This window comes from Vidua macroura, chromosome 1, assembly GCF_024509145.1.
Source record: "Vidua macroura isolate BioBank_ID:100142 chromosome 1, ASM2450914v1, whole genome shotgun sequence".
NCBI lineage: Eukaryota > Metazoa > Chordata > Aves > Passeriformes > Viduidae > Vidua > Vidua macroura.
This window is the reverse complement of record NC_071571.1, coordinates 6,886,242-6,914,231: the sequence shown is the minus strand read 5'-3', so window position 1 is coordinate 6,914,231 and position 27,990 is coordinate 6,886,242. Positions and strand designations below refer to the sequence as shown.

Below are 27,990 nucleotides of genomic sequence, written 5' to 3'. Positions count from 1 at the left end.
TAAAGATGTTAACAGCTTTTATTTCACTGGTGCAAGGCCCATGTGTCATCCACCACTCACCAACAGCAAAACAAAACATCATCTCCTAAAAAACAGTTTCAGAAAAATTCAAAACAAAGGAACAGTGGCTATAATAAATTTTGTACAATACTGTAAATCACTTTGTATCATCCAAACATGAACAGATCCATTTCTATCATACATGGCTTATTTTTTCCCCAGAAAATATACCAGCACTACTCCAATACATGCCTCACACCTGGAAATGCATAACACCATTCCATGACATTGACAGCTGTTCATGCTTAGAACTAGTCATCAACTCACCCTAGCAATATCATAAAATACAAAATGATATGAAAACCTACATTTACAAAGAACTGTCCCAATCCTGCAATCTATTCCATTTGGGTAGGTACCTGTATCTCTTCCAACTCCTCTAAAGGCAATGTGGTATTTAGTGCTCCATTGCTAAAGGTTTGATTGCAAACTCAGGGCACAAGTGGGAAAGGTTTAGATCTTTCCGCAAGCAGTAAAACACTGCCTCATTCTTCTAGATTCAGTAGTATTTGCACACAACCTCCTAAACTGAGACTTACCTATTTTGAATTACCTCACATTTAGGAAGAAAGAAGGAAAGGCTCTGAGTAGTCAGCAGAGAAATGGCTCCTACTGAAATGACTTGGGGCTGAAAGCTGTGCTTTAGTGCACAATGGTGATCCAAATGCCTCAGAGATAACCACATCTTGCTTCAGTATTTACAGTATCTGCTGCCTTCCTCTGCACTGCATGAGCTTCCTCACCAGCACGGTATCAGAGATCTTATTTCCATTGGATGAGCATTATGACATGACTCCAAAAACAGGATTATGACGACAAATACTAGGGCCATACTCTTCATAGTCCTTCTTGGTGTGACATACTTGGAAAAACTCTGGCTATAAAAATATAAAACAAATCCCCCCCAAAAGCATAAGAACATAAGTAAAAAAAACCAACAAATAAATAACATCTTGGCATTTCTGTAGACTGCAGCTTTATAACATTGTTTTATATTTTGAAATAGAATAAAATGAGATCAACTAATCAAGAGAAGTTTGTCTGGTCATAAGACTGCTTTTAAACACAGCAGTAAGAAACCCACTTGGCAGACATCAATTGCTCCCATTTTCCTGTACTTGCTTCACTTTTGTATTTAAGACCATTGATTTGGATTCTATATTGCAGAAGTCCTAACTAATCTCTTGTGCTGATTTAAAGAATAAAGGCACTATATTGGAATTATCATATCAAAACTAGTTTAGAATTATGTCAACTCATTATATCCTTACTCAAGCAAAGTTCCCATTTGCCCTGTACAAATTTTACTAAGATAAAACTTGGGTAAGGATTCCAGAATGTGACACAGTTTAGGTTATCACAATGAAAAAGTTTAGAATTTAGTACTCAAATTAAATACACCCAGAATTCAACATGCAATAAAAATTAAGAATAACTCTGATGAAGACTTACTGTTGAAGCCAGCATGGAACCTCCAAACCAAACTGCATAACGCTGCATGTGATGTGTTATCACTTGAACTTCCACTGGTTTGGGCTAAGAAAAACAGTTCATATTTAGTTGGTTTTCAAACTTAACATGGTCAGAACCAGGCACCTTCAACCCTCCATTCACATCACTTATTACTCAGATATGCTCCCCCTAGGAGACTGTCATAAAACTCTTTATGATAACTGTGATGAAAGACACAAAGTTAAATCCCTCTTGCCTACTGCTCACACTTCTCCTAGAATGAAAACCAGAACTGCTCACAGTAATTTTAAGATTCCTATAAAGATGTCATATACTGCAAGGCTACCAGTGCTTTTAACAACACGTAAACATATCCTACTGACTTTACAGCCCATTTTCACTAGTGAGGTGAAAAATTTCAACTTGATTTCTGTCATTAGTCATGTAATAAATGCACTTGAAACACACTCACTTTTATCCGACCACCACTGAGCTCCTCACTGAGCCGCAGTCTCGCATCCACCACTCTCTTCAAATCCCTTTGCAGTCGTCGTCCAAAGTCCCTGAACATTGTGGATCCTCCTGAGAGGACCACATTCTGGGCAGAAATTAAAGACACATTCTGTAAATCCATCTTCAAGCAAGTTTCCCAACAGCCAACACTGCAGAGGTGACTATTCGAATGTCAGCATCATTAGGAAGCTGACAAGGCAGGTAGAACACTTTCAGCACCCCCCTAATCACAGGAAGTTCACGGCTCCCCTACTTTTCTCCTTTAAATACATTTATGTAGAATGAGTTATTACAAAGGAGGATTCCATTAAAACCATGAGCTAGTACTCTTCATACACAAAGCAGCAGATATAAGACACTACATCAGGAAGTTTCTCTACGGATGTTCACAGCAAGCAGTTTTAGCCCTGACACTAAATAAGGCTCAAGTCTCATCATATTACATAGCCACAAAAGCTACAAAATGATCTAGAAAGTCTATTTTCTTTTTTTTTAATTTCCAGACCTCTTCAAAAAGGCACCACACCCTCACAGAGAACTGCAGTACAGAGGAAGGTATGATGCCTCTTCCCTTGCTAGTCTGGTATTACTCAGTTTTCAGAGCAGAACCAAATACCTCTCAGCTTGGACTTGTACTTGGATTCTAAACAGACATTTTAGAATTTCCCATCCCTAATTCTGATAACAGTGCAGCATCCCAGACTAACACAGAAGTAATTTCAAAGGGGGGGGGATTCAAAACAGGATCCCTAGAACACAACATCAGTGGCAGCAAAAATGCAATTCATGATCAGAAAAAAGAACTCAACATGACAAGACAGCACATGTGCCTTTGCACAGTGCTAAAACCACTCACATGCCTTTGGCACATGTCCACAAGGAACTTGGATCAGGAGGTCATTGTACACTGGTCCAATGATCATCTCTTGGTAACATTTTTTGACATTGCAGACCAAAACTGTGCACATAATGAAAGAATTCCTGACCCACTGTTTTCAGCCTGCACATGGGTCTGAAGACTCAAAGACATGCATAATAAGTGTTCACACTTGCAGGGTGCAGAAGTGCTTGGATTTTAAGCCACAGATAATAAGGGAAATCTTGTTTGTACCTTATAAAGTGAGAAGAAAGCTGTTTGTTTTTAATGAGAAAAAAAAATCCCTGTACATCATAAAAACCATTACAGCAGGAAAAACTCATTTCTTCACAGCTTCAGATTATCTACAGTATAAAAGATTGCATAACAAGGCAACAAGAAGCACAAGTCCCAGTAACATTACTGAACCATTTCCAAAAGGAAAAGAGGACAGAAAAGAGGAAAGGAGACAGAAATCACAGCTGATTTTAAAGTTAAAGCAGGAGAGAGGATTCCCCCTACTCTCCCCATACACAAGAACATCTCTTCCCCTGCATCAAAGTGGTCATGCACTCCACTCGGGAAAAGGAAATTGCTAATGGGCAAAAAAAGACAACAACCAACCTGAGTGATGAAATAGCAATTAAAAAGATGTCATCAGAAAATATTACCTGGAGATAATGAAGTTGGCAAAGAATGTGAAAGCAATAATTCTATTCAAAGCAAATTAAACTTCAAGCATACTCCATAAAGTGGACAATGCTACCACTAAAAATAGATTCCAGAATAAACCCAAGAATATTTTTTTTAATACATCCAAGACCAATTCATGTTACTACAGAGTCAGCAGCATCACTGGGAGGATCTTTCCACCTAGTTATCATTCCAGGGTTAGAGGCTAAGAAGTTACATCTTCTTCAAATTATGATTATTCGAGTACTTCTACACATCAAAATCAGTTCAACAGCAACACTGCCCAAGGAGAACAGAAGCACCAAGGTACAAATGTTGAAAAGATGAGACACCTCATCATCACATATCTGGCCCAGCTAGGCTAAGCAAAACTCTGGATAGAAGTAACTAGGTGACACCAACTACATTTAGATGATGTTTAATTATACAGTTACAGTTCCCCTGCTCCCTGCACTATTGTCAGTGCCAGACCAAATCCATGCTCTTTAGTAGAAGACTTGTCACACAGCCTTCAGCAAGTTCTCAACTCAGCAAGTCAGGTCAGAAGCCAGGTAATCACTTACAATGAAAGCAGAATCCATATCCATTCCAAACCCCTCAAACACCACACTCACCACTTACAAAGGACACAATGAAGGTGAGAAAAGATGGTCAGATTAAAAAAAAACAAACCCCAAAAAACAACCAAGGGGGCATCACATACCTGCCTCCACCCTGACCTCTCAAATATCTTCTCTAGAATAAATCTGAGTCATTCCAATAACTACTTAAAAACCATTAAAATAAAGCATGCTAAATACATTTGTGGAGCAAGCTTACTAGTGATGTTTGGGTTTTCAGCCTGTCAGAGAATCCCTTGGCCTCCCAGAGAAAGACATCAAAGAAGTTAGGCTTTAAGTATCTGTTTCCAGCTGATTCCTTGAAAGAAGACTTCTTCTGATCTTACTCTGCTCAAACACACTTCAGCTGGTCTAACAGCTCCAAGCCACCCACATGTTTCTCAGCTAACACCAATTATCATACCTGCTGATGGAAAGAACCTCCAGCTGGTTTTCACTTTTATAGCTAACTGGCTGAACATTTAAGTTGTTTTGAAAGAACGTGTTCCCTTAGCAGAGAGGGACAAAGCCCTTCCACACACCTGAGAAAGTTAACCACAACAAGCAAATAAATGGAAGTAGGCTATTTCTGGAAGGAGACCAGGGAGTGGACACCAATCACAGATTCATTCAGGGTGGAAAAGACCTCTAATATCATTAAGATCACTCAAGAGGGCTGGCAAGAAATTTCTCCCTTCTCATCTGCACCTTTTGCTTCTCGAATGAAATTTGTGGTACTGAATTTCTCCTTGTACCATTTCTGGTATTATGCCTGTACAATATAACACTGCAGAGATATGAAATTACCCAACACAGCAACCCAGCTCCTGCAACAGAAATCTTTGACTAAATCAAGCTCATATAAAAATTCCAAAGAGTGAAATTAGCTCCTGAAGAACTCGGCACTACCAAACACAAGGTGCTGAACTGGTTTGTGCATCTTCACACTGCACTGTGGTGCAAGCACACTCTCAGCTGGACACATCAGGCTTTGCAGCACCAAACTGAAAAGCATCCCCTGCTTTTCTGACAAGAACAACACATCCCATTTTCCCTTCTTTCCAGCTGACAGCCTAAATTAAAGTTAACGTGACGTGACCAGACCACCGGAGACATGTAATGAGATCAATATATGACTGTTAATAAAAATTATTATGGGTAAAACCAGGAAGGTGCATAAGCTGAAGCCAAGCACTTCATTAGCAAGTGAATCAATTAAGCTACATGTCTCTGTTAATTTGGTTAAAACAGGGCACTATTTGCCAACACAGTATGGAAAGTGTAAGGATAAATATTGTTCATACCAAACAATAAATATAGCACAAAGAAGTAAATTTATTGTGAGAAACACCATTTTAAAAATACATTTACTTCTAATAATAAAGAAATAATTTCTTTTTCCTTAAAATCATGAATTGAATGTTCATTTCACATTTCAAGTCACAGCAAGAGATTTCAGCATGACTTATGGTGGTGCCATTCTGCATAAATACGCCTCATACATAAAGGAACCAGAAAATCTTGCAGATGCACTGAGCTATTGTTAAACCAAATAGCAGGAATAATCTTACTAATTTATTTACAGCTGTGATAGGAATAAGCAGGGCTTCTCCTCAGTCCTCCTGTGCTACAATGACAGAGTCAATCTCTTGGGGCTTTCATTAAAATACCACAGGAACACTGTAGTATTCAGAAGGAATGCTGTTCCTTTCCCACGTCCTGCCATAGGTGCCAGCAGATGCCATGGCCTGGCAGTGTCTCTACCCTTCCCTCACCCCAGAGCCTCCCCACTCTGCTCTGGGTCAGTATCAGAGAATTCCTGCGGTGCTGGAGCACAGATCAGCAAAGCCAGTCCTACAGTGCCATCTACCCTCCATGCTGTGCAGCTGGAGCTGCTCTCACACCAGGTGTTTCTATTTACCAGCAGCTGAAGTCAGAAGTGATGTCAGGGGTTTTTTACCACCCTGTCAGCCCCTGCACCCAGGACCTTTCCAGTTTGAGCACGGGCTCTTGTGAGTTTAACTTGCTCAGTGAATACTGACACAACAAGCACACCCTAAGTCCTAAATGTAGCAATGAGCTTGACTTTATTATTTCACTAAGTTTTCATTTTGAGAGAGACTAATCTGAGTCCACAACAGCTGCACACCCAGCTAAGAAGACACATTCTCTAAGGAAAAGAGCCCATTTGCCAAAATCTTCTCTCCATGCACCTGTGTTTCCACAGAAAACATGGATAATTCATCTCCAATAAAACACCACATTTACCAATATCCTCCTCATGCAGAATTTTCAACTTGAGAAATTGGCTTAGAAATTTGAGGTCAAGGATGTTGTCATTTCATTCAGCATGATCTGAATCATGAATGCTTAAGCATGCTTGGCTAGGACCTTTCAGAAATATTTCTGAGAGAATTTACCTGGCTTCAGATGTCATTTATCTTATATTCTTTCTTTCAGGTATTTGTGCTAAAAAACACCACAGAGAGAAGTTGAAAGAAATCAATTGCTGGGACAGTCAGTGACCCTACACTTCTATTCTTTGTACTGGGAGAAGGCAAGGACCTCAGAACTGTCAATATTGTTCTCATTTAACTCTGGAAGTACCTGGGGAGAGACTCTGGATAAGGAAAAAGAAAGATCAAGTAGAGTGTGGAATAAAAGTGAACGTTTCTGAACCTGTTACTAACAAAAAATACTGTTTATTAGGATAGCAAGCAGTTTTTTAAACTTTTCAAAGCCCTGTGTCCACCTCTGAAGTTATTATAACTACACTCAGGAGGAGACTGTTTTTTGACATTAAATGCCAAAAACTCGTGTCCTAACTGATAAGTGTTAGGACAAGTTTCAGAGCATTTTCAGGTTGAAAAGAGACTTTTAAATACCAACTAGTGCTGAAAACATTCCACACCAGTATCTGCTGTGGCTGTACCACAGGAGCAGACGTTCATCACTGATCCAAGCTGGGTGTGCAGTAGTTATAGAGTTTACTGGTGTGCTCACAGGAACCTGAAAGCTGGGGAAGGGTCTCATTTTTGTGTAGACCACAGCCCCCATCATGCTACTGCACTCTCTCTGTAATTTCTCTCCATTTCTTAGATATCAGTTATACTATGTATTCATATAATTATAAGGTAAGTACAAGGAAAGGTTGTGGAACAGTATTTTAAGAAAAAAGGAAGCTAAGAAATTCTCAAAAAAATAGAACTAGATGAACGATACACCATTCTTCCCAGAGAACTCTTAAGGGTGATGGAATGTCTCACTGAGCCCCACAAATGCAAGATTTTTAGCTGCATGCAGGATAGGTAATTTTTCAGTGGAATTCAACACAGAGGAATGATTAACATAGCCAGTATGCCAAATTGTTTCATCCATATGGTAAGATCCAAAAATTATCTCTTCTGTCATTTCTCATTCCATTTGAGAAATCATTTTAAATTTCAGTTTGCCTTGTGAAGCTTTGGGTTTGCAAAAAAAAACAACAAAAAATTAAATAATAAACCCACCAAACCCCACCTCATTTCTTCAAATTTCTATGCATATCCCCTGGTTTCAAACCAATACCTATCTTTTCCTGTTTTAGCAGAAAGCAATTCATCCCAAGCAATCCAGAACTCTCAACTCTGTGTTAGAGAATACAAATCAGTTTTTCCAAGCAATCATATTAAGATGATGTAATCATGGGAATTAGAGAGTGCATTGCTGGCAATCATTATGCAATTAAAAAAGGCTTCATCATGTTTGAAAGGATGTTTGTGCTTGGTATTGAACAGCTGCAGGTTATGGGATCTTGTGGAGACAGAGAAGCTGACTTCAGTTGTGGGGTGGATTTCCAGGGGTGCATCTCCCCTACTCCAGGATCTGAGAAATGCTCATTAGGCCTCAGCCCTGATAAACTGCACTTGGACAAAGCCCTTCTTGAGCTTAACAGAAACACTGTCTGTTCCCAGAACTAACAGGTGGTGTTAAGTGAGCACCTGCCTTTTAGCAAACAGCCTTGGAAACTTTCTTCTTGCCCAAATAACAACTCAAGTGAAATAATATTTCTGTTATTGAACTTTCAAAGAAACTTACCAATTCAAATTCTGGCCAGGATGGGAAAGTACTGTGATTAAAGCCCACTCTCTCCTGGTGCTGTAAACAGCTGTCCAAAATGGAATTCTTTTGAGCTCTCAATTCCCAGAAAATAAAGGGCTCATGTATGTCTCAAACACCAATAACTAAATGTCTGTGGAGCCAACCAAGGACTGTTGGTAACTGTAGACAAGAATTGCTGCTAATAACCAGGGACTATTGGTATTAGCACACTGTGAGGAAGAAGAGGATTTGGCTGGAGAAGAGGGGCCAGGCAGACGTAGAGCATTTGTCTATGAGAACAAACCACAACACAGTACAAGGAATGAGTGGAGGAAGTTGGCATGGACTACAGGGTGGGATTACTACCACCAAAAGCCCCCAAAGCCCTCCAACCTATTTCCAGAAAGGCCTGATGGAAGAGACTGCATATGGTAACAAATTTACAAATTTTTATGGAAAGCAAGAAAGTTGTATTTGGGGCAGAGAAACATCTCCATAAAAAAGTACCCCCACCCCAAGCCCAGGGGGTGCCCCCAGGACCCTGGACATGTCATTGGCCAGACTGATGCAGTTGGATCAACACTGAAACTAGGACTGGTGCTCCCTTTTTCTCTCTTTCTTTCTTTAATTCATCTCTCCCTCTTGAATTCCTCTCTTCCCTACCCCTTTACCCAAAATCTACTGCTGTGTGCTTAGATAGTAGGTCAGATACTAACAGACCAATTTCCATGCCAAATGTGTAATTTATTAATAAAACTTTCAGACTCTCTGACTTTTGTAATTTCTTTTGACAAATTTACAAATCTTAGATGCTTTCTTCCCTTTAGGCTGGGTTGTCACAGATCTGGCTAAGGAAGTCTTATCAAGGTTCTGCTTGTCCAAGAGGTAAGATAACTGGCCTTGTGAGAGAGATGTTGATCAGATTAGGGAACAGGGATACTTGCAGTAAAATTCAGAAATACCACAGGACATCAAAACATGGGCTGTGGAACAATGATTCAAAGGCTACATACCACATAAAACCTGCCATAGGGGTACTATTAGGTATTTTCTGCAGAACACTGAGGAAGAATCCAAATACATTTGATGGAATCTCAGCTCCAAAGCACAGGCCCTTGGCTGGCCACCACTCAGCACCATGGGCAAGTGAAACTGATAAACCTCAGAGAGAAAGTATGAGTGGAGTATTTTTGCATCCATACACTGTCTTACACAATGAGAACAATAGATGCTCATCCCTTTGAAGTGACCTTGCTTAAAGAAGATAGCAACTATTACCATTAATAACTTACATCTCTCAGTACATTCCACAGGTAATTGTGAAACATTATTTTAATTGAGCAAGTATAAAGAAAAACAGAAAAAGAAAAAACAAACTCTCAATCAGTGGCAAGCCAAGGGAAAGTTGTCTGCTGATTATGATGAGGCAGAAGTAACTTAACCTCAAATTTTAAACACCACTTTCTAATCAGTACCAAACCCTACCCTACCAAGCAAAGAACCTTTTGCTCTGAGGAAGCTTTGGTCTTTCAGATAAAAAGCAGAGACCCCTAAGCACAACCTCACACTAAGGGGCTCCTAAACCCTGCTGCTACCTAAGCTTGAAGTCTTTGAAGACATCTACTGCAGAACTGACATATCTGTTAAATAGTTCAACTTCCCCTTTTATCCTGCCCCACAGATCTGCTCTGGAGTGCTACATCTCATTCTAGATTACAGAGAGTGTTTATCAGGCGAGAAAAGACTGTAAAATTTTAATGGTTACAAATATATCCTGAGACATGACTTAGTTGGAACTTAATGTTCATTCTACCAGGTGAGGAACACTACTACCTTTTACATGAGCAGACAGATCTCTGTGTGCTATAGCTTTTATGCTGTTATTTCCAAAATTGTACTGCTCCTGCACAAGCAGAAAAAAGGGAACCATGGGATGTAGGATGTGATGCCAATACAGACAAAGCTTGCCATGGACTATGCACGTCAGTACCTTACCTTTCAGTCCTTAAACAATCAGGAACTGAAAGTACTCCCTGGACTACACCCTGGATTTAAGCAGGTCTAAGCTGGCCTAATTGTTCTCTCCTTATATATTTTCAGCTTTCATGTACTTTTTAAGTGATGCAGTACTGACTAAACTGCAAAGGGCAGGTACAAGACAAGACTATGGAAAAAATATTGGAAACTACTACTTAATAAAGCAGGGGAAGGAGAGTAGTGAGAGGGGTAAGACCACAGTATAACCCTTAAAATGGGCAAAACCAAAAGTCCTTCAAGCACATTGCATGTCAGATTCACATTACAAATGTCAGATACAAATAACATCCCTCTGCCACAGCTCCTCGGGGACAATACTTACCTATGTATTGAACCTTTACAGAAACTTTTCTTTCAAAACTAAAAAGCAGCAAATATCTAGTGGCATTCAGAAGTGGCGCTTTGTTTAATTTCTATCCAAAGTTCCCATTTCTCATCGTGGAGGAAGTGGTAGCCATGGACATGCTTCTGATCATGATGCTGGTATTTAATCCTGAAATAAATGACATGAAGCTTACAAGAGAGAGGCCATACCTTGTATAACGGCCGCCGGACATCAATGGGACAGTTCTGTATGACCTCATCAACTACATCCGAAATGGATTCCATGAAATCAGGGTTAGCAAACTGAAAGGAAACAGAACAGGCATTACATTTTTCCTCCAAAGAACAGAGAAATAAAAAAGGCAGAAATAAGACTGTGGAGAGACTTTGTAGTAGGGGATGAATTGGAGTTTCGGGTCTTGCTCATCATTTATTCTACATTAAAACAAACACTTCTCTGCAAGAGAAATGAGAATTTATTTTTTCTGCTAAGAAAATCAGATTCTCTTCCTTAGTCAGAAATTCACTATTTACAATTTATGCACTATGCACTTTTATTGCCTGCAAGATAAGTTTGAGTTTTCCTGCAATATTAAACACACTGTTACCACTCACTGTGGTCCTGCCTTTCCTTTCAAGTGAGATTAAAAACACCAGTGTGCAAATCATAATGTTTCCCTGCAAAAAGATTTTAATGCTACTAAAATATTTCAGTTAAATTTCCACCAAAAAGTCAGATTTTTTTTCCCAAGCCCAGGAAGTATCTACATTCAAAAAAGTATAAATTGCTTAAGGTTTTGAGTGAAAGCCCCCATCAATGCAAACATGAACACAGTGCTAATGTAAATTTCTGCATTTATAAAACTAGAGAGTTAAGAGTTGCTAATGCTAGAAAACAATCTAGTGGAAATTTTCCACTTAAAACTTAACATAAACTTTAAAGAAAAGAACTCGTAATAGCCCATGTTTGTTTTTTTTCCTTTCAGAGGGTAAACTCTAAAAAATTAATTTAATTACCAATAGATAATAATATATTATTCTAGATATATTATAAGCTTTTGTGTAAAAGTACATGGGATCTACACTCCCACAAGATGAGGTATCTACATGGATGAACAAATAACAACAGTCAAGCATAACAAGTGTACACTGAACTGAGAGAAAATTAGCAAAGGAAGTTGGCCTGGAGTTCAGGAGCCCTAAGAAGGATGGGGGCACTTCCCAAGATTTCAAACTAACTTCCACAGTAAGAATTAATCATGCAAGAAGCAAAAAATGAAGCCACATAAACCAAAAGAGAAGCTGCTGCACGTCAAGTTTTCATCTGAATGAACTAGAGCCTGAAAACTCCTGAGCTCTCCATAAAGTTATTGATAAAACAGCAGGGAAAAGGAATGAGTAGAAATGAGAGGTAGGGTATAACATCATCCCAGAACAGGGACAACAGAACTGCATGTAAAATTACAGTCTGCCAGCCAATAAAATATGGTTGGAGAACAGCAAACAAAATCTCTAATTTAAAAAGTAGAGAAATAATCTGGATAGCATTAAAGACTTCAGAACAAATTCTGTAAACTGAAAATAGGAAAAGATTACAAGACAGCTTTACCAAAGGCAGCTTTTACCTAGCTAAGCTGCTACACTTTCAAGTGAGGAGTTAATGAAACACAACAAGAAATTCTCTTTAGATGCAGTACACATCATCTATTATGTTTTTCTTCTCTAGTTCAGGTTTGGGTGGTTATTTCAATACAGAGTCAAGAAACTACCAAGAAATGGAAAAAATGGAAATTGGTCCTTTATCCCATTCCCAACAATCTTTTAAGAGACTATGGAAAGAGAAAATCTTGAAATTATGTCTGACGTGGGATTCAGTGCTTCTCTGTTAAATGACATTGGTAAACAGCAGGGAAGAAAAACTATTTAGTCCAGAGATTTAATACTGGCAGAAGATCAGATGGCTACAAACTGACCACAGAAGATTAAAGCTGGAATTCAGACAAAAGGTGGCAGAGAGAAGCTTTTTAATATTCTTCCAAGCAGGAGGGTAGAAAAAGGGAAACTTCACCAGTGTTGATGTGGATTTTAATAAAAGTTTTTAACAGTATTACAGGTCATGGGTGACTGAATAAATTCAACTAAGTGTGCAGGAATGGTGAGGACCTGTATTAAAACCTGACTCCTTCCTCTCAACAATATCCTGAAATTCATTCAAACTGAACTATCAAAAATCAGAGAGATGAAGTACAGTAATCTTTCCCAGAATTGTACATACTACTTGTGATCACACCAAGAGAGATTTCAATAGACTTCCTTCAAGGATAAATTTATAATCCATGCCTTACAAACTGACTCAGTATCAAAAGTCTGCAAACAGTATTTAGAATATAATCAAGGCCATGCTTAGTAGTACCCAAAGGGATTGGCAACATACAAAGTATAAAGGCAGACTTCTTTAAAGTGATGCTGAAAGAAAGAGGAAAACACTATACAAAAACTGTGAAATGAAACAATTACTTCTCAAGTTCAGATTGAAACAGGAACAGAACAAGATGTTTTAAACATTAGACTGGACATTACAAAAACACTTTTCTGCTGTGCTGACGTTACCTGTGAGTGCACCTGGCTCGTGTTCAGGGGACTCACTGGCCCCTCACTGCCACGGGATGGCGCCCAGGCACCGGGAATGGCACAACTGAGCACAGCTATTCCCTGCTCTTACCTCGGGATGGAAGAAGATTTCTGGCCCGAGGAACCTCTCGTAACCAACATCTATTACAAACTTAGTTTTGTTGATGGCGTTGATACCCGTGTATTGTTTGATCCACCTGCGAGAGTCCCCGTCGTACTTGGCAAACTCCTTCACTATGTCGGGGCAAATGTAACAGTATTTCTCCTGTTGAGAAACACCAGGCATTAAAAATAGCTGAAATCATTAGTACACCAGTAAATTAAAGTGCAACACAATCAGAAAAGAAAAATGTGAGCATTTTTACAGGTGGAGCTGTTCAAGGGACTTTCCCACCCAAATCACTACTGAAGCCTCAGCCCCACAAGGCACGAGGCCCATTTGCTTCCAAAGGGCTGCACACGCTGACTCAGCTACATTTGCCTCTCTCCCAGTGAAAACATCCCCAACAGTATGTCTGTGACAATAAAGAATTTCAAGGGCAAGCTTTCACTGCAAGAGCAGGCCTACACAATCACCCTACCTTTTCCTTTTTTTTTTTTTTAAGTTCTATTACAAAGCAAATTTTAAACAACTCCAAAGTTGAAATGCTGATTTAATCTGTGGAACATACTCACTCCAAACAGTCTAGCATGAATATTTTCTTCCTCTTTCTCCTTCCCCCACAGTTGCTTGGATAAACCACCAGAAGCTTGTGCAATTATAATACACTACCTACATCTGTATTTTTAAGAGAGCCACTGGCAACCTGCTAGAGCCAAAACATCAGCTCACGGAGATTTACTATGTATTTATTAAGAGATAAAGGAGGATGTACCTTTATGGCTTTTGCTGTCTCCAGAGATTGTTCAGGAGGAATTCCTACCTCCCTTTCCCTTAGAAGCTGTTGAATAAAGTAAGTAATATCTCTACCTGCAATAGGAATATGTTTGATGCAACTTCCAATTACATAGCCTTCTGCCTATGTAGGAGGAGAGGAAAAGACATATTTAAGGGGAAAACGTACTGTGTATCAATAATTAACATTCTCTTTTATAATAATCTGATTTTCTATTAAAAGTAAAACCTTGAAACTGTAAAATCACTCTAAAAATATTCACCCCACTACAAGGTGGGTATCACTTTTATTTAAAGATCTTGATTACCACATATAAACAGATATTGACTATCTAATAGATACACAAGTGATAAACATATCAGTCAGATCTGTACATATCAGTCAGATTTGATGGTTCCTTTATAGCATCATCAGAAAAGCAATGTAATATAAATAAACTACCTGTGTTCTGTTTGAGAGTGAAAAAATTAATAGAAAAAAGTATAAAATTAAATTTCTCAGACAACAAAAATCATATAGGAATAGAAAACTCAATCAGAAGTAGGATCTTACAATAAGCACAACAAAACCAAGAAATCTACTTGCTGATTTTTTTTAGGATGCATTTACTGAGAACACTGATATTGCTGAGCCACATTATTTCTTCCCTTGCTTTGTTTTACACTTTTCAGAGTTTCATGCAGTAAATGCTGTTTGTTCTCAGCACTGCCCATATGACAAAACACTGAGAAGATCAAGTTAACACCAAAATGCAAGATGAAGTTAAAGAGAATCAAATTTTCATTTCTAATATACCTGATCATTCAAGGACACAGTATGGTTCAAAAATACAAAAAATTACATCAATGGATGTCAGTATGCACAGATAACTCTGTATTTTAACAACCTCACATAACTAAACTGATGAGATTGATCATGTATAAGAACAGGTACTTATATAAATTTGTAGTTGTTTCCACATAAGCAGAGTGGAAACCATAAAATTCAATAAATCATATAAAGAACACATGTTAACAGATATATTAAAGTCAGAATGCAGGGTGTCAAAAAAGTTAGGACATTTCTTTTCAGACACTTTTGGCATGCAGGAGACATAAACCCATGATAATCATTGATTTTTAAGAGAACTGAGGCATCACAGTAACAGAAGGTAAGTTTTTACATAGAAATAGCCTTTTAAAAGCTGGATTGATAGTTCCTTACTGTGACTTTCCTGTGGTCTTCAAGCTAAATTAATACATAATGGAATACATACTTTTGCAAGGAAAGAAGTCCCAGCCAACACTAAAAATTTTAAAATAAGGTCTCATTTGGCGCTTCTTATTTAAATTTATAGTAAACAAGCCCTGTCCAAAGCAGTGCTGGTTTCAAAGTGCATCCTGCTCCTTACCACGGGGATCACGTGGGTCACTCCGTCACCACTGTCGATGACAATCCCAGTCAGAGTCCGCTCCCCAACCTGCCGTGACGTCCAGGAGGCAGCTAAGGCCAACACTGCCTACAGCACACAGAGTTTAGATTTAGAAGCAGGCAGAGTGTTCTAATTTACACTCTCAAAAAGTACTGTTTCAAACATTTTACACACGTGCCTACGAAAGACCGAAACACTGCAGTTGTTTTTTGCTTTAGAAGAATGCATTCACTTTGTTCACCTGCACAGCAATGTAAAGTCCTGGGATGTTAAATGATTCAAACATGATTTCTGCAAGGTATTCTCTGTTTTCTGGTGTGTTCAGTGGAGGCTCTGTCTGCAAAAACAAAGAGTTTTGAAAAAGCACCTCGAAAGGATCCTGCCTTGATTAGTTTGGTACCAAACTTTTGGTAATCAAACTTTTAAAATCCTCAGTGCACTCAAAATAAAAATTTTCAAATAGAATTTAAACAGCATTTGAAGATTTTCAAAAGCAATAGCTGACCTGCAGTAGCCTGCATCACAAAATTAACAGAATATAGTTATAATGCAGCTTTAAAGATTAGCTTTCTCCTCCCAACCCAAACCCTGTCATTGCTAGAGAAATAAGGCATACAGAGAAAAATCCTCTAGCAGAGCTATTTCTGCTTGGAATGGCATTTGGTTTTCCTCTTACAAAACTATTCCCTTACCAGGTCTCATTAACTCACCATTAAAAAATAGTGATCCTCAGGCTCAGCTCGAAGGTACTTAAAAATGACTTGCTCCATGAACCTCTCCATAAGGTCCCAGTCTTCAACAATTCCATGTCGGATAGGCCACTGCAACAGCAGAACTTGTCAGCACTGGATCGTGCAAGGACAAAGAAACCCAGCAACAGGAACAGTCTGACACCTCAGCTCACAGGCATCTCATCAAACCCATCCTGACTTTAATTCAGAGGCACAGTTCAAAGTTACCTCCTGCTCCCAGGTACCTCCAAGCCCAATTCTACTTTGCAGGACTAGCAACCAGAATCCAGGCTCTATTCCTGTTAAGTCTGTTGCAGAACTGTGTTTTAACCTCTTTTTGTATAAATTTTATCATTTAAAAAGATGAGAATCATACTTGGCTTCAATATGCCTTTCCATATTATAATAAGAAATAAAGACCATATAGGCTATATATTTTTCACCTAAAATTTCTGGCAGGGATGGTGTTTACATTTTGTTCAATGTTAAGAATACAGCTGACATTTAAGTAACGCAGAAGGATGTATAAAATATGATTTTTTTCCACACAGTTCATAAGCCAGTAATGCTTTTTAAGTACAAGAAGTCCTTTACTAGGGTATGGAAAATATGATTCACAGAAAAGCTGCATTGAAGACAGCCTTTCACAAAACAATTGTGACTTTCCCTGAAGCAAAAGTATCCAACATTTCCCAGTTTGTATGCCATGTTAAAAGGGTACACTTTTAGCAAGAATTTAAATATTCAGTGTATATGACTATTTTAATAGCTCAGAATTTTGAACACTGAACAGCTGCACTGTATCAATGAATATTTACACAAACACCAACCACACAAGACAGCACTAGTAAAATAGATATCTAAAAAGGGGTAAAGCCATGAACCAAATCATGCAGTTTTTTAAAAGCAATAAAAATACTTTACAAAAAATGCGAACGTGTTTTGAATGGCTATCCAGAAGTCCTAGAATATTTTATCATACAAATTTGAGACATGGGAAAGGATGGCAAAGTCTTCTGAATGCTCACCTTTGTAGCATAGGTAGGTTTATCTATGGCTTCATCTCCTATGAAAAAGTCCAGATCATCAACACCTTTCATTACCCTCCTCTGAGCCTGGTCCCCCACTTTGGCTGACTCTCGGATTGCAATACCTTAAAATAAACCCAAAAAACAAATCAAAACAAAATGAAAACAGATAAATACCAAGTAATGAATGCTTATTTACTTAAAGAACTCTTTTCCAGAAATAAAAATTTGGATATAAAAAGTAGCAATTATGTAAGTGATGTACTGACAAGCCAATAGAGCTGAGTTCATTCTCACTGCATCCTGCAGGATTCTGGTCATCCATTCCTCATTATTGTACACAGTAATTCACAGAAAATAGTGAAAATGCATTTTCTTACAGACTACAGCAGTCACTTAAACTGTACAAGTGCAGCATTCTAGTAAGCAACATGATTTTCTGAGTTCCAACTCTGGAATAAAGAGGAAGAGCACAGGAGAAGAAGAAAATAAACTGTGTATTCAAAAATAAGTCTTGGAGTCATTGTCCTGGTTGGTGAGAAAGAAGAAAGAAGGAGGGGAGAAATCAATTTTCAGGGCTACAGAGAAATCTCTGGAGACACTTATGCTTCCCATTAGCAGCCTTCAACTATCACTAAAATTATTAGATGATGACTGCTGTAGGCAAGAAGATGAGACAGCAAAAATCAAATCTGGGGCAAGCTAAAAATAAAAATGGAATGAAGTACTGCTAAAATGTAACCTTGTTTATATAGTTTTCTTTTAATAGGTCATAATCAGGGTCTAAATAACATATAGCAGAAAATGCAGAGTAGGCAGACATCATCCACAAACACACCAAATACTACTAGCACTAAAAAATTACTCACAGGCAAACAATTCCTTTGGAAAAACATTTACCCCCCAACAGGTTTATAGTTGCATAAAACAGGATTTATAGCAAATTCACAGGAAATCCCTGCTATCCCACTTCTTTAACATAAGACATTTAAATCTTTACCAGTGGTTTAGGTTTCAAATTTTACAATACTTAAAGTAGTGAGACTGTAAGTAGTACTGCAGCTACACCTGGTGAAGAACATGTGTCCTCTTCACTTCTTTGGCCATCAACTACCTTTATAATTTCCTTATCTTTATACTTTCTCCCATGAGTAGCTACAAGGGAGTCTAGATGCATTAATAAGTAATTAATTGGCAAAGTTTACAAAAAGTAAAAAGCAGTGTTTAATGTAAATGGAGGTAACAGATGCCATTATAGATGTAAATACATAGTACTACTATTTATATATATATACACACAGCATTTCAGAAAAGCTATTAAGATGTCAATTAAAATCAAGAACACCAGAAAAGTATAACATTTTAAACAAGTCTAACACACACAAAAAAAAATGAAAGAGTAAATCTGTTCAACAAAAGCATGTTAAATGTGCAAGAACATTTTAATTGGTAAGCACACACCCAAAAGGAACATTTTCTAATAGGAACAACTTTTTTGAATATTAAACTGTCTACAGTCCCAGACAATGTAAATAAGGCAGACACCACCTGCACTTTAGTACTTAATTTGATTGGGAGCCTTCCCCCAGATTATCCAGGCTGTAACCATGGTGTCAGGTAGACAGGAGGTAAATTGCATTCTGTCTACTCAAGAGTCCTGGCCAAAAAATAATGGAGATAAAAAGGAAATTGGACTGGAGTTCTCTTCATCTTTGTCATAGCAACCAAGAGCTGGTTTAATGAGCAATAGTCCTAGCTAACTGCAGACAAGGAGCTCTGTTTAGCTACACTCCAGCCAAAGATGCTAACACGTGAATATCACTTCCCAGATGGACACGGACTACCACGGCTGAGTTGGGAGTTGGAAGCACATCATTTAATCCTCAAAGTGCTCCGTGACAGCAGTGTATGTTACAATTTGGAGGGACAAAAGAAATCAACTCACATGATGGGATAATGAACTGAGGTTCTGTATTTCCTGCATAGCCAAGCTTTGTATACCTAGGGAAATAAAAAAAAAAAAAAAAAAAAAAAAGATCACCAGGTTATTAGATGCACTTAAGATGCAAAAACATGAAGAAAAAATACTTTCAATTCACTCCACTTCTTAAAGTTAAGGTGAAACATGCATCACACACCACGTCCACATTTTCTGGGTTATGCTTTCAAGTATCATCCTGCTGAAAAGAAAACTCAAAGTGGTAAATACTTTAGGTGTTAATTTATTTTTCAGATGACTTCAGCTTACAGATTTTGCTAGTGTTATTCAGAACTACCAATTCTGAAAACTCAGTTCTTGCTTTTTTCATCTTGTTGACCTGCTATGACAAAGGACAGGCATGTCACATTGCACCCTTTGGGAAAAATTAGGGCAATGCAGATTTTACCCTTCAATTACCATGACCAAAGAGAGCCCTAGACTTTACATATTTGTTTAATAGTCTCAAACACAGGGAAAAAAAGAAACAATACAGTATCACAAGTATAAACCACAGGAGAGAACGCTTGTTACAATCCTGATACAATTCCCTTTCAGGCCTTGAACAAACCACTCACTTTGTCACAGGTATATTATCTGTGTGTGGTAAAAGACAAATACTACACCAAAGCAAACTTGCACTGATGAAATGCTTTAGAAACGGGCAGCAGATGGTACAAAGCACTGATCGTTTCTTTCAATATACATATAAGATCTATTTTAACAATTAAAGGCTTGAGAGGAAAAAAGAAGGGGGAGGAAAAAAAAGTAAAGACATTTTCACAAAAAAATTCTACAGGTGTTAGTGACTGCAAGCTACTCCAGGTCTTTAGCAACTAGAAATAATTAACATCCCAGACTATAAAAAATTCCTAGCTGTATTGTCTAGGGAAAAAAAAAAAAAAAGAAAAAAAACCCCACAATGACAACAAAACCCACACCAGAAACAGTGTTAAAAGAAAAACCAACCCAACTAAATTGATTGAATGCTTGCAGAGACTTATGTCATTCTTGAATACTGCCATTAGCTTGAAACAGAAGTACAGCAGCAGCAGGATTTGAGGGAATCAGCATTGTTCACATCATTTTTACACAAAAAACCTAAAGCCATGATATTCTTAAATGAGACTAATCCCAGTCTAGGTCCTAAAGTGAATTTAAAGTCTTTGTCTGCATCCTACTCTCAATATTTGCAAAAAATATTATGCCATGGCCAAAGCAGAGGTTTGCATCTTCATTAGCAGCTTGAAAAGTAGGTTCCTCTTTACACAGTATTTGGTATAAAAATACTCATTAAGGATCAGAGTTTTCTTAGATAAAGGAATTAATCTAAATTGAATTATCAATGACCTTGGACTTAAATATTTATATTTCAACTTCTCTTCAAAGCTGTAGCTTCAATAGACTTCAAACAATAGTTAAAAAGCCATTCCCCTCAAGGCTAAAAAGACAAGGACTGTGTTTTGCAGGCAAGGGTTTGTTGGGTTTTTAATCATCATTATAGACATATGCTTTCAGTCTAATCCAAATTGTTTATGCACACTTGCTGTGGCTTTCAGAAAAACATAATCAGGATGTTAAATTAGACTGACTGTAAAGAAGGACATTACTAGTAAAAATTCTTTTTATGATTATTATTGCATAGATTCTTCACATTTTAGAATGAGGCCTACCTAGGGAATATTGTTAAAACATAACAAGCAACAACAGGAGTTCCACTGGGATTTAAGACCAATACAGGCCACTTCCTCTTATTTCGCTCTCTGAAATGAATCATGACTAAATGAACATAACGAAAAGCAAGGAAATAATTTTTCTTTTGTTTAAAAGACCTAGTTTCAAGACTTAGAAATTACAATTAGGCAGAAATATCATGAAAAAAAAAGCCTTTCAAGCCTCAGTGACAAAAACAAAGACAATATCTACATACATGTAAATACATATATAAATACTTTTCATGCAATTTTTATATATCTGTGTGCATGAATAAATTAAAAGATTCCTGCAGTCTAACCAGAACTCATTTCTTAAACTAAAGTCTGGCCAAGAGGTGAGTTCAGTTTGCCATCTTTTCCCCCCTCAACACACATGCTAAACGCACACCCACTCACAGCATTAAAAAAAGAAAACACTCTCTAGAAGTCAATTGGGGCTACCAGTCTGCAAGAGCTTTACCTTCCCTCTCCAGAATGGATCAGATTCCCCTACCAGGGTAACTTGTAAAGTTACCAAACCCCTACAGCTCATTTTTAACCTGGCTTAATTCTCCTACTGAAAAAAAAAACCTACCAAATAAGTTTATTTCTCAGTATAATGAAAAAATTCCCTTCAAAGAATTAATCTCACAGAAGGTATCATATGGAAAGATTTCTATTGCATGCCATTAATCCATGGAAGACTAATACTAAAACTAAGAGAATAACTAAATTCTCAGTTCAATGGTGAAGCAAATAAGCAGAAAAAATCTGTTAAAAAATCTACTTAAGATCAAACAAGAGACAGACTGGAACAGGCAGCCACATTTCAAGTGTTTTTGACAAAACCAAATGGAAGGGAAACTCAAATTTCTCCCAAGACCACTCAGGAAGAAAAGGAAAATAGATTATGCAAGTTGTGCAGCTCTTTGCTACCCAGGAGCCTCAGGACATGGCAGACATGGTCCCAGATCTCAGTTGTGCCCAGCAGGACCCAAACTCATTCCACCTCGCAAGGGTACATTAAAGCATTTGGGTGACCCATTTCCAGCACCTCCTACAGAAACTATTCCCTTTCCTACATGATATTTCAATATTCACTGTCCGGAAAGGCTCTGGACTTTAACAGTTACAGAGGGTACCTGGTCTCCAGTCCCTTCTCCAATGAATATTTAAGCATCTAAACCACAGTTTTCTTTCTCCTGGGTTACAGCCTAGCAGACTAATGGTAATGCAACATCTTGTGATCTGTAAAATTACAGAGACAGCTGTAGCGGAATGTGTAGATAATCAGTATTCCAACTTAATTTCATTAAAAGCAGCAATTTATTGCCAGTGAGGTAGGAACCTACTGGAAACAGGCCAAAATATAGGATACTGCACTAAAAATTAGCATCCAATAGACTAAGGCTATTTCATGCAAGGAGATTTGGAGGACTACTCTTTTTTTAAATCTCTGGAAATTACATGTTGTTGAAACAAGCAATTTCTAAAAATAGTCTGGTCTCTTCCATACTGTTTCGACCAGGTGACGAGTAAATACACAAACCAGTTTCACAAACCTTTGCATGAGGATTGGTCATCCTAACCCTGTTCTCTTCTGAGGTCCCACCAAAATGGAAAATCTTACATCAAGAATGGACTCCAAAGATATACAAATGGACTGCACTTGGAAGCAGATGCTGCACCCTTAACCACTTTAGAGAGAAGAGATATGCTTATGAAAATTCTTCCCAAAGCATGAGAACAAATCACCAACTCAAGCAGTTGCTTTATCCATCTGAAAACACAAGACATGCAATTTTTCTCTGTACAAGTATGCAAAAAAGCAAAGCACAAATGCAACCATTTAATCACTCTTGATTGCTTTTTTGGTCCACATATTTAAAACAATGTGTTACATTCACACACAAAAAAAAAAAAACCTCTGAAAAGTTAAATATGACCTGATTAAAAATAGCAGAATGCTTTGAAAAGTCCTGTAAACAAACAAATAGCCTCTGTAAATAGAACACTTTCCCTGACAGCTAGGAGCCTGAATTACCAGGCTACTGCTGCCAGAGCACCTGTGATGCCAGGCTGCCATAGCAGACTCTATTATCATTATTACAAGAATGTCTGAGGAACTTGCAACACGAGTTTTTATGAAGATTTGGAAAAGCGCTTTTGAAATCAAGGGATGGGAATGAAGAAGACATGAAGGAGAAACTATCAAATAGAAAAAAAAAATCTATTTTGTCTGCACAATTTACCCAAGAGCATCAACAGCCACTATAAGAATAAAGAGTACAGTAGAGCCATTAGGTTTCTTGAGAAAGTCTAGCACTTTGCAGGACTGAAGCCTGTGATTATAAACAACAGTTAATTAACTCAAGCTCCTTAGACCCAGAACAGCAATTACAATAATGCCTGTTCACGTGTCTCACATGTGAAAAGCAGAGGTAATACTTGGCTAAAGCAACTCACTAGGCATCAGAAATATAGTAAGAGAGGGGAAATATAGCATATTCTGAGGCTCCAGCTATCTTTAATAGCAACATCATCAAAGAACACTTTAAGCCTTAAGTTTTAAGACCCAGTCCAGCTCACTTCTCCCAGAAATCAAGTATTTAACTCTAAACTCATCTGTAAGACTTTACCAAAGTACTTTTTCTTTACTAAAAAGGAATGGCTTCAATAAAATACACCCAAACCAGAAGCACTCCTCAGTATCTGAAAATACACTGAAGAGAGGTATTTTAAGATACCTTTGTTTTGCTCACCCACCTACTACTGTTCTGATGTCCCACAGCTAAATGCCAATTAATAAAACTAGTTATGAAGTCTAAAGCTATTTAAAACAGCAACACAAAAAGGCCTGGTAGTCCTAAGAAACTAAAAATAGCATGCCCTTCTCCACAAAAAGAGTGACAGCAATGTGTAAACTGATCACGAGGAGAATCTCACGCAGAGAAAATCAAGATGTAGTGCATCAAAATTGCACAATGTCAAGTCATTTGCAAATACTAATGGAAAAGAGTATAGCAAATTATTAACTATTTTTGCAAGATTTGTGAATAAAGAGCGAACAGTTTATGGCAAAGGAAATATTCAAGTCATCTACATCCAATAGACTAAAGGAACATTATCCTGTCCTGCTATAAAAATATGCTTCTTACTGAAGGTCTGTAACTATTTTTATACACCTGTTCTTACTTTTTTTTTGAGGAATTCTGGCATTTTACAGGACTGAGGCATGTGGCTGCAAATTCCAGTAAATTAAGCAAGCCTCCTTATGCACAAAACAACAACAAAACCATTATTTTAACAAACTTCTTAAAACCCCTTACATGAAAAAAAGATGGATTAGTGGCTGGACAGAACACCTCATTCAGTACCAGAGATTTAAGCAGAAAAGTGTATTTTATATACACAATGCCCCACAGTGCATATCTGCATATACCTTTCCCTTTCTGCTATGCTTTTCCCACTTTTTCATCTGAAAGCCCTTTCATGAATAATTTGAATGAATTGTTTGAAGCCTGTAACCCAGAGTAGATTCATTCTAACAATAAGAAGGTTTTCAGCCCACACAGAGGAAAATTCCAGAGACTGCGTATCAATGAGTCAAGCTACTTCTTCTGGCTGCTTTTGTTCAGACTCATTCCATCCTGAATTCTGCAAGATAACTTATTTCACATTCAGTAGTCTCTTTGCTGAAAAGTCTTCCATTTTTGAGTGCCCTAAAACATGGTCCAGCACAAGTCCCACCAGCAGAGAGATCATGCTGTCTCCTGTGAATCAAGATTGCTTGGAGGCATTGAAAAACAAATGTGCATCACTTAGGGACTATCCAAACCCTTCCTGAAACAAAACATGTCCCTCCCCTACAGAACCCCTCAGCTTTACCCATGCACGCACCAAACAGATTTTAGAAATTCTACTTCAATTATTATTTCTTTGAAAGTGCACAATAAGCAATGTCCTATCCTTATTTATTTTGTGTAACTGCTGGCCAGCAATATCTACTGCTAGTGTAACACTGGAATTACTCCACAAACTGAAAGCCAAGGGGGTCTCCTGCAAAAGGCAGCTTTGGCATTTAAGGCATTTTCTGTGTTTTAAAGTTTCTACTGTACCCTTTTTAAAGGATCCACCTAGACCTCCCATTTCTCTCTAAACTATCAAGTAGTAATCCTGTAATATCAACAGATCTGACACTTACAATATCTCCAGCAAATATATAGAAGAAACCCGGGAAACTACCAAGAAGTATCTAAAGAGCAAGCGGAATTAGACACAAGGTAGAACCTGGTCTCTATTCTACTTCCAAAGTATCCAGCTGTGAACTCCAGTACTCCCCACTGAGGGAATAGAGCCAGTTACTGGTAAGCTAAAGTATAAGCAGAAACAGACAAAGATTTCTAAAACTTTCATGACAGTTTAATACAGACATACTTCAAAATGTGACACACTTTTTCAAGAGAAGGCAATGTGGGCACCACAGGACTGGAAAGTGCTTCCTGCAGTTACCTAGGGATTGGGGTTTCTTGATTTGGTTGGATTAGTTTGGGGTTTGGTTTTTTAAAGATTGTACAGTTCAGGAAATTTCAAAATAACTTTCCAAATATTAAAGAAATTAGAATAGTGTTGCAAATTCCCTGCAGAGGAAAGGCTAAATTAGTGCAATCAGTGAGAGCGAGTCTGACGAGTAAAGCTACTGCATGAATAGTTACTCGTGGACTGGTGCTTCACTTCCTCTCCTCAGAGCTGTCTGTAACTGTTGGGCCAAAGGAAAGGTATTAATTTGTGTGCAGAAGCACACCACAGATTCAGTATTACCTTCATTATGCTCCCTCTGACACCTCCCCCCTAAGGCACAGCAGGAGTGGATGCTGAATATCCATTGAGGTCTTCTCTAGCACAGAGAGGTAGGACAGACCCGCTCCTGAAATGCCTGCCAAGCACAGCCTATGCAATTCAGTCACTCCTGCCCTCAAAGACTTGAGTTACAAAACTTGTCGTTTGGTTAAGTATGGAATGATTCTCACACTGATCCGAGAAAGGTGAAAGGATGACCCAATGACCGAGCGCATCACTGGAGCAAGGCAGCGCGCTCCCACCTCAGCCGAAAATGCTAAAACTGGGGACGGCTGGTTTCAAACGAGGAGAGGAGGCAGGAGGGAGAGCGGCCCGGGGGCAGGGGAGCTGTGCTCGCTGGGCTCGGTGTCCAGGCACCGCACCGACACGGCTGCCCCGGCTCGGGCACCTCCGTGAGCCTCCCCGGGTACCGCCTCTGGACCAGCTCCTGCCTCCTCTCCCCTTCTGAAACCAGCCGTCCCCAGTTTTAGCACTTGCATCATGCAATACTTCACAGCCAGAGGACACAAACGAAAACAGGTCCCGAGAGGCGAAGAGGGCACACAGGAACACGCACGGCGGGGACACGGCAGGGCTGCCCCGCTCCGCGCTCCGGCGGGATGCAAGGGCAGCAGGGGCAGAGGGAGGACGAGAGCGATGGGCACCAGCCGGCTGGGAGAGAAACCCTCAGCAAGCCGAGAGGCCACCGGGACACACGGCAGGAGCGCGGCCCCGTGCGAGGAGCGCTCGCCGGCAGCGGGAGGCGGCGGAGGGGCGCGGCGCGGAGACACCCCCCCGTCCCCAGCACGGGGACCGGCAGCCGGTCGCCCCTGCCCGCACTCACCCGGTGCCGCCGTCGATCACGCAGGGCGGCAGGCAGCTCGCCATGCTGCGGGGCCGGCAGTGCGGGCCCTACGCCACCATCCGGGCGGCCGCCGGCTCCCCCGGCGCGGGCTCCATGCGGGCGGGCCCGCAGCGGCCGCCGCCAGCGCCGCCCCCCGCGCCTGCGCCGCCGCCCGCGCCCGGGCCGCCATGTCGGGTCACGGCCCTCCCGCGGGTGCGCCGTGAGGGAGAAGCCGGTGCGGGGCTGTGTCTGTGGTGGAGAGCCGTGCTCGGGGCTGGGTGATGGACTCGGCGCTGCTGAGTCAGTGTGGCTGGGAAAGAGCTCGGACGTCCTCTAGTCCAGCCTATCACCCAGCACTTCCAGTCCTTTCTAAAACACCTCCAGGGAGGGTGACTCCACCACCTGCCTGGGTTGCCCATTCCAAACTGAACTCCCGTTTCCCAAAATGGACATCTCTGTATTATGAACCCTGTGCTCAGCACAAATCCCAACCAGCCACTAGATACTGTGAGGAAAATAACCCCAGCTAAAGCAAACACGTTCCACTCGTTATTCCACACCACTGACATCATGCACAGCTCCCACACTCACTCTCCTGCTTGTGAGAACATTCCTTCACCCATGTCAGCCAGGGCCCCTGCTACATGGCCTGACATGATGGATTTCAAAAGCTGAAAATCTTCTTAAGTTAGATATTTAAAAATTTAGGTTGGATATTAGGCAGAGGTTCTTCACCCAGTGAGTGATTGGGTGCTGGAACAGGGTCCCCAGAAAAGTGGTTACAGCACCAGCCTGACAGAGCTCAAGAAATGTTTGGGAAGCATGGTGTGGCATGTGGTGTGGCTCTTGGGGATGTCCTGTACAGGTCCAGGAGTTGGACTTGATGATTCTTGTGGGTCCCTTCCAACTCAGGATTTTCTGTGATTTTTCCAAACCACATGCAAAGGCTACAATGCATGTTGCAGGGGGAATAAAAGGCTCACCACCCCCCAGCAAGTGCTGCTGCCCCTCAGAGCAAGACCTGCCTTGGTTCACGTCTCAGTGAAGGTGGGGTTTGCCCCCGGAAAAAACACCAACGTGGAACCAATCACTTGTAAAAACACAAAATGCTGTTTCTTTGGGTGCAGGTGGCTGCGCTACAGCCCACAGGTCCTCCAGGTCAGCCCAGAATACCATGTAGTGGTACACTTGAGCACTTCAAACAACAACAACAAAAAAAAAATAGGCTGCAACAAACATCACCTGCAAAATTGTTGACATCTAATTTGCATAGAGGATAATGATGTGTGACTCAGCCCTGGTCACACTGTGAGTTCGTGGTGAT

General features: G+C 39.6%; 1 protein-coding gene across 1 annotated transcript; it reads right to left on the bottom strand.

Moving 5' to 3' along the window:
- On the bottom strand, nt 1-26,796 carry ACTR3B (actin related protein 3B). Its single transcript, XM_053996714.1, has 12 exons — nt 26,667-26,796; nt 19,257-19,312; nt 17,312-17,436; nt 16,263-16,373; nt 15,794-15,889; nt 15,532-15,639; nt 14,121-14,264; nt 13,337-13,510; nt 10,825-10,917; nt 1,985-2,110; nt 1,513-1,596; nt 1-938 (listed from the first exon to the last, which is right to left on the bottom strand). Exons 1-12 carry the CDS (start codon nt 26,708-26,710, stop codon nt 843-845), a joined length of 1,257 nt encoding a protein of 418 aa, XP_053852689.1. The 5' UTR covers nt 26,711-26,796; the 3' UTR covers nt 1-842.
- Nucleotides 26,797-27,990: the final 1,194 nt, after the last annotated feature.